Raw genomic sequence first — 15031 nt, 5'->3', positions numbered from 1 at the left:
TCGAATAATATTGCCTTTGTGGTTGCACAACAAGGCAATATATTAAAATATGCCATAAGCATCTTAATGCACCAAGACAGTATAACATCAGTCCCCATTGCAAGTCTTGTGTTAGCACAACAAACTAGCATGGATCTTGACATAATAATATCGAGGCATGAAGGAAGGCTATCAATAGTGTTATATCAATATTAAGCTTATCCATAATAGGCAATCAAACAATTGGCCAGGTAAACAGGTGGGAGGCTCCCCTTACTCAGAGAGTAAGGTCCTAATTAAGTAACCACCTTTAGTGCTTTCCTTAGACACCAATTAGATTAATTGTTCTAGAATGGGTTAGCTCAAAGTTTTTCAACACTATGACTTAATATAATTTTTATTGAGGGCTTACTAGTCTCTAGCACATTCTTTAATTGTAACATATATTTAACATGTCTAAAATAAACTATTATGCATCATGGCTATCTCATAGCATGTATAAATCATAAGCAATTAATTAATATGCTTCAACATATTTTCATATGGAAAATTTCATATCATGATATTTTATTACATAACATATCATATATGAATCATATATTTCAGCATTTCATTAAGCATATGACATTACTATCTCATAGTAAATTAATAATCATACATCATGCATTATTATTTGATTGAACCAATTAAGGATGGCTCTGATACCACTGAAGGGTTCTATCATGCTATAAGGGGCAGCGGAAGCTAGGAATTTTAAAAATTTCTTAATAAAGTCCCTATGCATGAAACCCTTTTAAGCCTAGATCACCTTAATGATTACAATCAAATGATATAAAATAAATGCAGAATTAGTAGAATACCTCAAACGCTAATCCAAAGTATACAATCTCCACGAGGCGTCCAAGTGTCCGCCCTCCAATGGTGATCCACACGAAAACTTGATCAAGACTTTAGCTCCAAAGACTTTTGATCCTTAATGCAGAATTCTTCTAAAGAACTCTAATGGCTTGCTTTCCTTTCTTTCTATTTTTCTTTAGCCTTCTAAAATCACTTCTAATCCTTTTGTCCTAAAGAAGACCACCTTGTCTTGGCTTAGGACACACTAGAAGCAATGCTAGAAAGAAAGAAACTAATGTAAGAAAGAAAGAAGAGAGGAGTGGGGTGGAATTGGAATGATGAAACCCATGGAGTGCTAACCTATTTATAATAGGTGTAGGGATGCATCTCCAAGGGATGCATCCCATCCACACATCCTCTCATGAAAGGGCATCATCTAAAGGGCCATATCAAATAAGAGGAGGTGCAGATCAAGTGAGGAGGTGTATCAAATGATATGTCCTTTCATGTGGTGCCATATTTTGACCAAGTCAACATCACATGCTAATCACATTTCCATCACGCCTCACCTCTTGATCTTTCATGATGATGATCCAAGGGCTCCAATGCAAGGCGCCATTCACTTGACCCATTATGTCTTCATCCAATGGTGGGATTAAGATCCAATGGTCAATTATGGTAGCCATCCTCTAACCCAATCCAATTGGGTTAAACCAACTCTCCATTATGTCTTCATCCAACGGTAGATCAAGATCTAACGGTCTAGATTGAATGATTTATTAAATCTAATCCAATTAGACTCAAACCAAGCCAATTAGGTACCAACTCTTGGCTAACCTATATTAGAATATGATCTAATCAAATTAGATCAATTAAGAATCAGATTCGAATCCAATTCGAATCAGATTCGAATCCAATTCGAATCAGGAGCTAAGGTTTGCAACACCTGCTAGGATGTTTATCTTGCAAACATGATCTAATCCAATTAGACCCTTGATAAGTTTTCTTGTGTGTGACCCATTGGGTTCCATATTTAGCCAGCAATAGGTGTGAGTGCGAGTTGACCCAACTTGATTAGAACTCTTCTAATCGATTTAAGTCCAAACTGCGCGAACCCGAACTTAACAATTAGAATCCTTTCTAATTGGTGATCGAATTAAACTCTTTAATTTGATCAAACCTATAAAACAAGATTGACGTCTAGCAACGTATCATGTCTACCCAGAAAATATGGAATTTGGTAGAAATACCAAAAATACCCTTCAGTGGCAAGTTACCATGCAATTCAATTCTTTAATCAAACTGCATCCCAAATATGTATATGAGTATGAATATATGTCAAACTCAATTTCATATTCATATTTTTCTCAATCTTTTAATGATAATTCAAATAATAAAACATTAGAAACTCTTTCTAATTTTCATTCTGCTTTGATCAAAGGCTTCCTGAATTATCATATGATTAGAATAAATAGGATGCTATCTTCTCTTACTAGAAGTGATTAATTCCTTGTTGACCTACTCATAATCTTCGTACACAATTCACCATATCCAGAAGACCTCGTACATAACTTATTGTCATGAATGAGTGTAAACCAAAATATGGGTTCATGTGTACAAGATACCATGGTGATCTCAGGTCATAGGATCAGTTGCACGACTCCCACTAAGAGAATCATCTTTTGACATGTAAGTAAGACTTCATAAGATTTCTCTTTGTAGGTCAATTCAGTGAACTCATTCCTCTAATGAGCACCCACATCTTTGTATTAGTGTCTCCACACAAATGATTGTGAGATCAATCATCCTCTGCATCGAGCATACATAAGACATGCCAGTCTTTCCGGTAATCATTGATCCCCGACTCAATGTACCAATGACTGGGAATATTTAAGATTAGGATTTTAGGATTTTAAGTCTCACTAGTATGATCTCATCATAGTCTTAAAAACATTGCCCTAATCTAAGGAGTTGATCATAAATATAATCAACAGCATATGATAAAACATAACGCCTTTATTCATATTTAAATGTCATGTACATGATTTGGACAAATCAAAAGAAAAACCCTTTCGCAATACATATTGCGATTGGCTTGTAGGGCATCTACTCTTTCACGCTGGTAAGGTGCCAATACCCTTATCAAGAGAGAGAGGAGGAAGGAGGTAGGGAAAGGAGATTGGTGGAGTGACTAGGTGGGTGTTCAGTGAGGGTGATCAATTGGGGTAATCGATAAGGGTCTTCGTGATGGCAATGGACTAAGGCATTCGACAAAGATCAATGGAGGAGCTACTCAAGGACTCATGACGAGGGGAATTGTATGTTACGATACTGGTTCGACTGTTATGAACTAGATAGAACCGAGTGCTTTCGCAACTAGTTCATGTAAGGCAGTAGTCTCTGGTCTTGCAGTTGGGGAGGGGCTGGTTGCGATCCAGACTGAGTGAAACTGACTGCTTCTGCTTGGTTTAGATCGGATTTGATGGGTTCTAGCTCCACCCCAAACCAAAGCTGGACATTGATCCGATTGTGCATTGGTTCGGTCCGGTATGCCCGAACCAGCTATTTGGATCAATATTACAAATCCTGAGTAGAACAATCCTTTATAACCTTATACCATTTTTTGATGCCCCTTACTCCATTAATTTTTGGAGAGCAATATTTGTTAAGGGATATCATTTTAAAAATAGAAATTTATTAGCATGCAACAAACATCTTTATTTATGACCATAGAAATGGGAAGACCTCTAGTGTGTGGCAACAACATTATTCCAAATCCATCATGCCTTAATGGTGATAGTTTCTAGCAAATTTGTAGCCTAGAACACTATGATCTGGATAATGATCGTTCAAAAATTTCTCACCTCTAGACCCCCACAAAGTAGCTTTCCAAAACCCATGAACAATGTTTACCTTATTGTTATGTGGCATGAACAAATGATCCATGGGCTTCACCGAGACTTGGCAAACACGTTGGCTGAAATCTGGCTATTTGAGTCCAAGGACAATTTGATATCTCTATACAACTACAGACTGTTTTCTTTGAATTGCTGTAATCCTTGTGCTCAAATAGGATTAGCTATGATACATGTTTTCAATCTTAAGCAGGCTTAGTTTAAAATACATCTTAAATATAATGTCTGAGACTCCGAGTAGCAACCACATGTTTAACGTTGCATGCTCGAGTCTGAATTGTAAATATTAGAAGATACTAATGATATGCTCTTAAGTCTTAATTATTTTATGTGATAGCAAGTATTGTTTTATAAGTCTGAAAGTGTTCAGAATCACTTAATATATCCTCTCTTTTTTGCAGAGAACAAGGAATGTATGATAACAATTCCTTTTCTCGGGAGACTTTGAGTACTCGTACAATTGCAGGTTGTGTATTTCCCACTATTGTAATAACCCTTACAGATTTACCACTAGAATCTTTAGTTGTTGACATTTATGCAAAATTTATTTTGGCCCATCCACTACCATGAATGTAATCTTTTCTTGATTGGGATGGAAGTTAAAAAGAAGAAAATCTTATGCTCCAATATTAAATTTGTCATTCTTAGCTAGCCCTTTTAGTTGCTAGTTTTAGATAGCTGTTTTAATCATTTGAAAAGGAAAATCTCGGAAGAATATTACCGAATAATTTGTTGCTGAAGCAGTGCCGTAAGTGTTCAACCTATATGACAAATTGATGTTTTATTTAAGACATCAATCGAAGCGGACTGGCTTCATTCTACAATAAGCTTTAATAGAAAAGAAAGGCATATGCTTGAACGTAAGGGTCCAAATTCTGAATCGAACTTGATGCGTAGATATAGGAGTTAATATCATTGTCTATCACGGCATTAAGCCAATAGATACAATTGTGAGTTTCACCTGATGTGCATGTCACTGCACCTAGGATGCATGTGTTCCTGCACGCGCACACACACCCACTCTCTGTGGTCTGTAGAGTCCACACATGTGCTAATTCAAAAGATAAATGAGTACATCAATTAGCGATACACTAATCATATAATTGCTGTAATGTATATACAATTTAATAGGCTATTGCTTCCTCCCCCTTCCCTCTCAAGCTAAATGTTAATCATATATTGACTGAAGTTGCACAAGAGTTATGCTAATAGGGAGTGCCCAAGGTAGTATAGTAACCAAAGAACAATTTAAGTTCGATCTGGAGCTACCGAGGTACTGGATTTTTGGAAGGAAATAAGGTAATGCTCATGTTTGCACAACAAAGGAGGTTTATGAGCAGAAGAATGCACCTATACGGCTGATGGGTCAGAGCAGTGAAGGTGTAATTCTGATGACAAGTGAAGTCTGCATGTGATGGCTTCAATTAATCGATCAACCTTGAACTCGGCACTTGATTCCAGAGGTGATTGGAGAAAAGGTTCCAACCATTTTGAAAAAACTTAAGCTGCATTGTTAATGTCTAAGGAACTAATGACTAGGAGGTCCATCAGAGCAATGACTTTGGCACCAGAGAAATACAAATTTTAATAAGGTAAGATGATGGTCAAATGAGCTCTCTGAGAAAACTAAGAATGGCTGAATGAAGTGATAAAGCAACATTGTAAGCTTGTGACGTTAAGGATCTGTAGGTTGGTGTTAATTATGTGAGACCAGCGAGGAAAGCAAGCAAGACAAGTGGGAGATGTCTCTTGAAATGTGCTAATGCCAAATTAAGGAGACAAAAGCTAAGATTTATATAGTTTCCATCTAAAAGGGCTGGAGAAGATTTAGGACAAGCAAATAAGTTGGGTCCCATGGATTTATATTCGACTCATAAAGTCTATAAAGCAAGTCAGGGAGGGCCTCAATCACAAAATTAGGCGATTTGGTCCTGAAAATTTACTAAAACCACTATGTGCAATTAGTTTAACATGCAAGGTCTAATGGAAAATTTACATGCCTAATGCAGTCCCATATAGAAAAGAGAAAAAAGAAACTGAATCCTGAATCTTGCAAAAGAAGCCTACAATGCAAAAAAACAATAAACATGCCCAGTATATATTGTAAAAGTTGACTCGTTAGGATCAAGGAATGACCCATATCTGTTACCATAATTTTTGGAACTATTGAACGGGTTCCCTTGTTCATGGAAAAGGAAAGGCTTTGTCTTTGGAGAGATGTGGCAGAGCTTCCAGTAAGGTCCAAGATGTGAATTAGGTCTAATTAGATGGAATTAAGCAGACAAAATGGTAAGGGAATTGGTTATAATATCTTATGTTAGACTCTAAAACCCTTGGAGGCCTGCAAAGGGTGAATAGGTGGTCAAAACAACCTTTTTTTTTGTGGTAAAAAACTATTGAGTGACTAATGGAGGAAAGAATGCCAGAGCATGTGCCTCAAAGCATTAGTCTAGCTGATAAAAGGACTTAATGATGTCTCACTTCTTGAATGAACATCTAATGATTGGAGACCAGATTTTGAAAGCACATGCTGCATAGAAGCCCTAAAGATAAAGTGACCTTTTCTGGTGGTTCGTGGTGATTGGTTCCTAGTAGTAAATGTTTATAGTGGAGTTCTTCATCACCTTATTTTACTAGCACTCTTCTCTGTCTTTTTCCTTTTTTCCCTTTATAGTAACATTGGCCTTGCTAGAATTAACTTGTTCGATAGTTACTGTTAAGCTCTAGTACGATTGCAGGCTTGGCTCTGCACCATTTATGTTGTCCTATATCTTATTATCTAAGTAAATTGTTTATACAATGAACCCAGCTGTTATCTCAACTCCTCTTGTATCTTGACTTGTTATTCCCTCCATGTGCATGCCTCAGGCTGTATAGTTGTAAGCTTGATATTCATTGTTTACATATTCTGTAGTAAATTAAGAAGTGGTTAATTAAAGATATGACTTCTAAAAACCAATAAATTTGTTCTAATGATAAAGAATCAAGTAGCATCAAGCTTTATGAACTTGTGCAAGCTGCTATGCAATCTGCTGTGCCAGTATTGGAATGCAATGGAGGTTAAAACCGACAATTGCATAGCACATGAGTGAGACATCATGAAGAATAATTCCTATACTAGTCTCATTTATAAATCAGATTTTGTATTTTTGAATCCCTTCAATTTTTATTAATCATTTGAGAGAAATTTTCTTTTAACATCATATCATTTTTTTCGATATGGAGTCAGGTGAAGAATGGAGTTATTGGGACTCAAGAGTATCTCCTCCGGACATGGAAGAACTGTGGAATAATCCTAATGTTCTAATGGAGTGGTCAAAATCTGGCGAGAGGCGCGGCAAAGTACGTTTTTCACATAACAGGGAAAATAAACCGTATCTTTCTCGAGTTGAGGTGAAGGTATGATTAAACATAAAGAAACAGATTCTTGATCAGTTTGTAGGGTACATTACATTGCTATACTCTTTAGTTCCAATAATGTATTCTCCATGATATCACTTTTATTTTTGCATATCTATCAAGCAACATTGTCCTATGGTTACCAAGTGTATCCAAATTGGTTTATCAATGCCTTTTCCCATTGTATGCATGTTCATGATTTTTTTTTTAATTTTTTTTTAAGTGAAGGAGAATATGCTGGAGGTTGTTATAGTGTTGCACATGTAAACTGACCACTATATTTCAGTATGGTTGATCAGTCAGTATTCCCAAAACAAGCACTAGGGGTGACATTTTTTACATATGCAATCTGGTGTATAACATATGCATATAGTTACCATGCCAGAGCATTAATGTACCAATTAACACCCAGTGCTCTTTTCTTTCTCACAGTCTCACCTTCCTACAAGTCACAGCTTTCCCTGCTGACATACTGATGTAGAGTGTGTATCTTCATCCTCCTAATCCTTCTCCCTCTCTTCTTCAGATGTTTGAGATGAGGGGGAACTGTGCACCCAGACTTTAGATCTATGAACTATAGTTATTGTTTACTCTTATTATAGTCATCCCTTTTAGTTTCTTAGGTTTTGTCAATTTTAATTTGGGAATATTGAAGAGCCAAGGTTTTTACTACCCTTTGGATCTCTTAGATTTATGATGCTTTTTGAAGACTTTAGGGTTGCAAAATTTGTTCACCTAGGTCTTTGTTAGATGTTGTTGAAGTTTTTTGGATTGAATGCAAATATGCCAATTTTGTTTGTTGATGTGACATGTTCTAAATTGATCTTTCTTTTATTTTTTAGACTTTACTTTTAGTAATTTTCTTAGTGAACTAAATGGCTATGAGCTTTTTAGTCAGCTGTAACTTGTATGAAGAATTATTTATTCCTTTTCTCTTTATAGTTTAAAGGAGCAAGTTGCGTATTTTATTGATATATACTAATCTAAAAATGTTGCTGTGCAAAAGTTTTTGAATTACAACATATATTATTTAGCAATTTGATATGTTTGCAGACTACAATTGATAATGGACTTTTGCTAGATTGAGAGGTTGGTTGTTTCATCTTTGCATTCTTGTTCATGTTGGAATTATAAGTTAGACATGCAATTCCAAACACGACCTTGTTGCATGTGCCTTGATTTTACCTATTTAATGAACGAGTTGGATTCATGTCTGAGTTGTTGACCTATTTGTTAAATAGATTTTATATTCAAGTACTTGCATCTTAATGCTACCTGATTAAACACATTGCCACACTAGTTGTAGTGGTCAGAAGGGGCCGAGGTTGCAGCAGCAACATGAACAAGGAGTTCTTTGGTCATGGTTAATTCTATTTTGGTATATGCGATACTAGTTGACTTGAACTGGGGGCTTGGACTTGACTTGAACCCAGTCATACCGAGCGGAATTGAGTGGTTCTGCTCGGTTCAGATCACTTCCCACTGAGTCCTAAACCGAACTTGCAAACCAACCCAGTTTTGCACCAGTTTGATATGGTATTGCCCCCAATTGGGCGGTTCAAGTCGGTTTTACGAGTCTTGAATTCAGCAATACATTAGGGTTTAGTGTTGGAAATGAGTTGGCTTGTGGTCGTAGCCCAATCCAGGTAAACTTGATCTGACTTTCTAGTAGGTCAATCTTTTCTAACTTGAACCATTGTGGGTTAGCAGGCTGAGCCAGATTGGGAGCCTAGAGCTTTTGGGTAGAGGTGAAGGATGTTCTTAGGTTATGGTTTTACCATATCACTATTAGTCCTAGCCATACATTCAAATGTATGGTCAGAATTCTCAATATATCATATATATAAGATATACTTACTGCAGTATCTTGATATATTATATATTTTCATGCTTAGAGCTAGGCATTGGGCTGCTCAAAACCAAGGCCAAAATTTTGGCCTTAAATTTTTAGGCCTAGACCCAACCATAACCCTAATCTTGGCTTGGGCCAATTTCTATCCTTATGGGTTTGTCTTGAATGGTGGTTCAAAGACCCAATGAGTGTGGAATAAAAAAATAAGCTTCATATAGTTTGAGAAAGAATTAGACAAGATTGTTGATGATTGCATTATAATGGTAGGAAAATTGGAAAATTTGGTAAGGCAATAGTAAACTGTGCAATATTGCATGATTTAGATTGTTGGGCAAGAGAGAGTTGAGGCACATGAACGTGATAGAGATCAGAATGGTCAGATATGCCTGATGTAAAACTAAAATGGTTCAGACTAGAAATGAACATCAATGAAATGCAGTAGGACAACTTGAGATAGTGTTTTATTGTCTAGTTTAAATGTGATGATCATGGAGATTGAAGAGCTAAGGAGACTGTGTAAGTAGAGGGGCTTGGATTAGTGTTGCACCCGAGCCACTTAAGTTGTGACTGGAGTATTTGAAGGGCTTTTGTTGAGAGATCGATATTTTAATTTTTAAAAGGTTCGGGTCAAATTGAGTCATAATATCAGACTTAACAAAAGTATTGATATTTGCATGTACAACAGAACTATGTTAATTCTACTAATCATGAAAGAAACATGGTAATCAGTATAAGTAATATTTTTCTTTTCCTTGAATTTTTTTTATTGAGATTGTGACACTTCCAGTTTGCATTCTAGTGTATTTTAGAAAATGTGTACCTACATGCGCACATATGCATGTACACATATTTGCTTGCAAACAATGGAAGTAGGTTTCCATAGCTATATAGAGCTGCTTTTGCTTGCCTTCATATAATTAAATTCTCCACCATCAACTGGACAATCAAAGAGTAGTTCATGTCTTAAGCAAAGTTTATTTACTTTGGATGATATATGCCAAACAAGATCTAATACAAACCACAAATTGTAAGTGCTCTAAAATATTTTTTTCATCAAAAAAGGAAGGTTTAAAATTTTCTTTTCTTGACATATAATGATTTGCAATGCTGACTCCAAGTAACCGGGACGAGGCATGTTGGTTATGTTACACAACTGGTTCATGCTCTGACATCCACCGGGACAGGCACATATACATAGAAACATGCCATTAGCATAAAGAAACAGTCTTCCCATTTATGCGACAATATTATGGATCTAGGTAAGAATGACTCGCTTTGAGAATATTACAAGAGTGTTTTTTTTGGGGGGTAAAATACAACGAGTGTCTTTAAACCTGGCTTCACCTGTCAACTTATGTAGAATTCCTGGTCAGGCAATTTAGGCAGGAAAATGACCACATTGTTCCTTGAAAGTTAAAAAGATCAGCTGTCTCTGGTTCAATATTTATCTTTATAACCACATTGATTTCTGCCCATTGAGCTAAATGTTATTTTATTTTTTAAGTTTGTAAGATGCTGCATGAACACTTCCGCAGAATCACCAAGTTGGTAAAACTCCTTCTCTAATGATGATCACATGTCATTAGCATCTTATATATAACTCTACTACAGACCTTGCCTTGAAATTTTATTTATATGAACTCCATTTTGTAGGCTGTTGCAGAAATCATTATTTCACGGTATTTCAGTTCAAGAGGAGTACAATCTGTAAGTTATTTATTTCTGTGTGAAAAAATGATTTTTGTTCTGGAAGTGGATTGATTTTCTTACTTCATGTTTCAATATCTTGTTTTAAATGTGTCCTTTGGAATTACCCATATCAGCAAATGTTTGTTTTGGTCTCGGTAGCATGTTTACTGTCAATATAAGTGACAAGAAGGAAAGGATAAATAAATGATAGATTAGCTTGTGGGTCAGGAATCATCAACAAACCCTAACTTATGTATTTTGGTTCTGGTTTATAAACCCTAGCCTAGCCAAATGATTTTAGTTTGATCTCGTTTTTGGCTTTGCACAGCTTTTTTACAGCATACATTTTTTGTCATTCTTTTCCATTAATTCTCTGAGAGCAATATATATGGTATTTCTCTAAACAAGATTCCATTCTTAGCTGTTCCTTGTCTCTGATCTGTTGTTGTAGTATTATATTTCTATCCTATTGCTCTCTTCCAAGAAAATGAGTCTTCCTATCTTTAATCTCAACCTAACAAAGTTTTGGTTATGGAAATAAACTTGTTTAGTTATTCAACAATTTTCTTAATTAGTTGCTTTCTAATTACAATACAGTAAATTTTCTTTTACATAATAGGGACTATAATTATTGCTTTCAAAATTGCAATACACTTTTCTTTATTTTTATAATTTCCGATGTTTTCTCTAATTTTCTACATTTAACTAAACTTTTCTCTAAGAATATTTCATTTATTTCATTTTATAACTAATTTAAGCAAGAAAAAAAACCATGTGAGCATATTCTATTATGTTCGGTTTTAATAATCCATAAAAACAAGAAAAGATCCATCTAGATAAAAAACTCATTTTATTTCCCTATTACATTTTAATATTATTTTATGCTCAAAATAAAAAAAAATTTAAATGAGAAAAAAAATTAAAGGAATACATAATGCTTTCTAATTAATAAAACACACATCAAGATTGCATCTTGCCTACTATAATAACAAAGGTTTGACAAAAATAATATAAATTACATCATTAGAGGCTGAGATAAATGTTGTATTGAATAATATTAAACATCTATACTTGTTAAATGAGAAAAAATCTAGACATATCAATTTTTCTTAGTTTTGGCTGAAACTGCCAAAACCGTCAAAATTCAGCCTGAACTGACCAAACATGTAAACAATCTCAGCCAAAACCGATCCATTATAGCTGAAACAGGTGTTTTTGGCCGAAACTTTGAATCTTGAATTTCCGTCATATATGCGATGCTAGTATTTTCTGAAAACCTTGGCTTTTGATTAACCTGTTGTTTGTATATGTATAGTTTTGTGTTTCTAACAATTCTTCTCTGCACAGACAGCTTTAGCTGCCCTTGCTGAGGTAGTTGGCATGCGCTTTGTGAATGGTGTACGTGCACGTACAGGTTTAATGGGAATTGACTATGCTACTGCTGCTTGGCTATACAAGTTAGTCCATAATCTGTTCCAATCCTTTTATGTTACAAATAGAAATTCGTGTAGAAATTATTGTCATACTAAAGTGTGATATCCTCTATCTCTAAGATTTTTCTGATTTTTCATTCTTTGTTTTGTCATTTGCTTTTAGATTGCCATGTTGTAATTGAATTTTTCTGAAGCATTTTTGTCTGAAGATCTACATTTGCTTGACATTGCCATCTTTTGGCTTTTCTCTCATGCAGGGATCTTGGCTATAGGGCATATGAAGTCAAATCTGTGGATGACCTATACAATCCATTTGTGTCTATGTACTTTGGTGCAGCCTACCTGTCCTGGTTGTCAGAATACGAAGGGAGGTAAGTGCCTAATAATACGAAGGAGAAGTTTGGCCATGGCTAAGATTATCTCCCTTGTTATCTGGTAATGATGAGTACTGGGATATGACTAGTTAGAAAAGAATATGTACCATTAGATTTGGATGTTCCTGGGCCCTCTCCATGTTCATCATCTTATCATGATTGGAGAAAGCATTTGGTGATTATGCTTTAATTGTATGTGCAAAGCTGGCATGTATCTTTTGTTCAAGTAAAATTCTTTTGTTCTAGTAAAATTCATATTTATTATGTTACTATCATTTCATTACATTTTCTTTTCACTTTTTCTGTACCCAATCTTGTAATACAGGCAAAGAAGTCACAATTTTATTATTCAAGCTTATCTGGGAGGTCCGGAGAAGGTTAATCTTCAGGAAACAGGCCCATTTTGGACCAAGTTTCAGGAGGCCTTAAGCTACTATGATGACCCAAAAAAGTAGGTACATTGGCCTTTTGTATTCTAGATACCAAATTGTTTTTCTACTTTTTGAAAATGGTTCTAGACTTTTAGCCATCCACATGAATTTTTATTCTGGATTATATGCCACTCTTAAACATTGCCTTCTGTCTCAGAAGTGCTGTCACTTGGTTCAGGCAGAATTTGGGCTTCCACATTTGTCACCAATAGCTCCTATTCTATTTGTCTGCTAATCCATCGACCTGTTCCTCTGCAGGGATTCTGGGAGTTGCTACATTTTATGAGACATCTGGTTGTTGTTTCTACTGTAAATTGGGCAGAGGGTATGTGATTTAGTTACACTTAAAATTTTCTTCATACCTGAACATGCTTCTTTAAGCTTGATTTATACTAGCTAATGCAGTTCTTATTATCCCTTGCTGCTGATATAATTGACTTGGTGGAGTCTGGAGTGTTTATTTTCCTTTTTTTGTCACTCATATGTTGTAAAGACGTGTATTGCATAAATAATGATATTTTTCTCAAGACATACATTGAATGGTAGAGAAATTATAATGCATAAGAATCCTGTGTGCTGTCCTGGTGAATGGCTGATCCGTGCTTGTGTGAGCAAATATATTCGCAATTCCTTTGTGTTTGGTCCCACTCGTTTAGAAAACATGATAGTCATATTCCAAATCCACCTAATCATTTTAGTGAAAGCATGTTCTTGACCAAAAGGCTTTTGGATCAAGCTTGCATATTTTCTTGAAGAAAAGACTAATCTCGCATAAATGTAGTTTAGCATCTGTGCATTTTGTAGGTAAATGTGTTTGAGATGGAAGTTCCAGAAACTTGTAGAATGAGAAGTATATGGTGTTAACCTCCAACTAGTTCGTTTAGTAAAGTTGCTGAGAATTATTCAGGGGAACGGGCTAAGTAGGACACCTGATCAATTTTTGAATAGATTTATATGGAAAAATGTCAGTCATCTCCTTTCTGCTCACCACGATATGCATCATTAACATGCTCGAATCCCCATGAGTCCCCCTGGCCACATTGTGTGATGTGTTTGAGATCAATGCCAGAATTCTTGATCAAGATGGCTGATCCAAATCCAATTCGAACTAGAATATACATGATGACCGCTTGGACAGATTCAGTTATGCCTGTTGCAAGGGGAAAATATAATTACAATGATCAACGTTACCTTAAAAACTTAAAGCACCTTTAAGGTCATATGATGTCTAAGGACTTGTTTCATAAATGATTAAATTGAAAAAAACCTTTGAATGGTCTAATCTTGGAAATCAGCAACTTGCTACTAGTAAGGGATAGCAAAGGTGTGGATCATTTGATCAGGGTCGTCCATATGCTGTATTATAGAGGACTGTGTATAGCATTTCTATTTTCCAGGCCCATTGGAACCCTATCCAAATTATGTATTTACTTCTCCAATAAATCCAAGTCAAAAATATTTACCTGATTAGAATTTTGATCCTTTTTTTCTTTTATTGTCAGAATTGTACTGTGGAAATTCACAAATTGGCTGACTTGAGGTTGCAGGATCAAAAATTGAGGGCCCCTCTCACTCTTTCCCTTGGAGAGAGGGATACGGTTTTATTGGGTGCCAGTGCCCGATTTCTCGAAGAATGTTTATTGCTAGTTAGTACAGCTCTCTCTCTCTCTCTCTCTCTCTCTCTCTCTCTCTCTCTCTCTCTCTCGTTGCCTCAAAACCAATGAAGTTGTCTGTTTTTTCTGTTGTAAAATATAGTTGAAATAAAACCAATTGTACAGGCTTACACAATATGCTTCTTATGATTTATTAACCTTTATCATCAATTAAAGAAATTTTCTTTATTGTGATAGAAAATTCTTTTGCCTCCAAGAAAAAAAGGTATGGCGATCTCTACACTCACTAGGATATTACTGCTTATAAAAACAGTGGTTGATAAATAGTGAGAACTAAGACTACGTAAAGAATTTATTACTTTTTTTTTTTGAAAAAGAATGCTGTACAAACATGGAACTACTTTCTGTAGGAAGCATTCCAAAGTTCTCACTTCTCAGACTCTTGAGATAAAACAATATCAGCGGCGTTGGATCGGAACCGTCAAGTTTGTAGTAAATCTAGGTTTTGA

General features: G+C 35.5%; 1 protein-coding gene across 4 annotated transcripts in view; it reads left to right on the top strand.

Annotated features, from left to right (window-relative positions):
- Window positions 1-14763, top strand: part of LOC103720162 (transglycosylase) — a 35506-nt gene extending 20743 nt beyond the window's left edge. For 2 of the 4 annotated variants that reach the window (XM_008809749.6, XM_089929121.1), the window contains exons 7-14: window positions 4133-4197; window positions 6961-7130; window positions 10636-10689; window positions 12019-12128; window positions 12362-12475; window positions 12804-12929; window positions 13168-13234; window positions 14412-14763. In XM_008809749.6, coding sequence (XP_008807971.4) covers window positions 4133-4197; window positions 6961-7130; window positions 10636-10689; window positions 12019-12128; window positions 12362-12475; window positions 12804-12929; window positions 13168-13195 — 667 coding nt within the window. In that variant the 3' untranslated portion in view covers window positions 13196-13234; window positions 14412-14763. Of the gene's footprint in view, window positions 1-4132; window positions 4198-6960; window positions 7131-10635; window positions 10690-12018; window positions 12129-12361; window positions 12476-12803; window positions 12930-13167; window positions 13437-14411 lie in introns of those variants that run through there. The other 2 variants (XM_026809642.4, XM_089929122.1) reach the window with 2 other exon arrangements.
- Window positions 14764-15031: the final 268 nt, after the last annotated feature.

This window comes from Phoenix dactylifera, chromosome 2, assembly GCF_051530095.1.
Source record: "Phoenix dactylifera cultivar Ajwa chromosome 2, Ajwa_hap1_PhDact_Kaust_v1.1, whole genome shotgun sequence".
Classification (NCBI taxonomy): Eukaryota; Viridiplantae; Streptophyta; class Magnoliopsida; order Arecales; family Arecaceae; genus Phoenix; species Phoenix dactylifera.
This window is presented reverse-complemented; position numbering and strand designations above follow the sequence as displayed.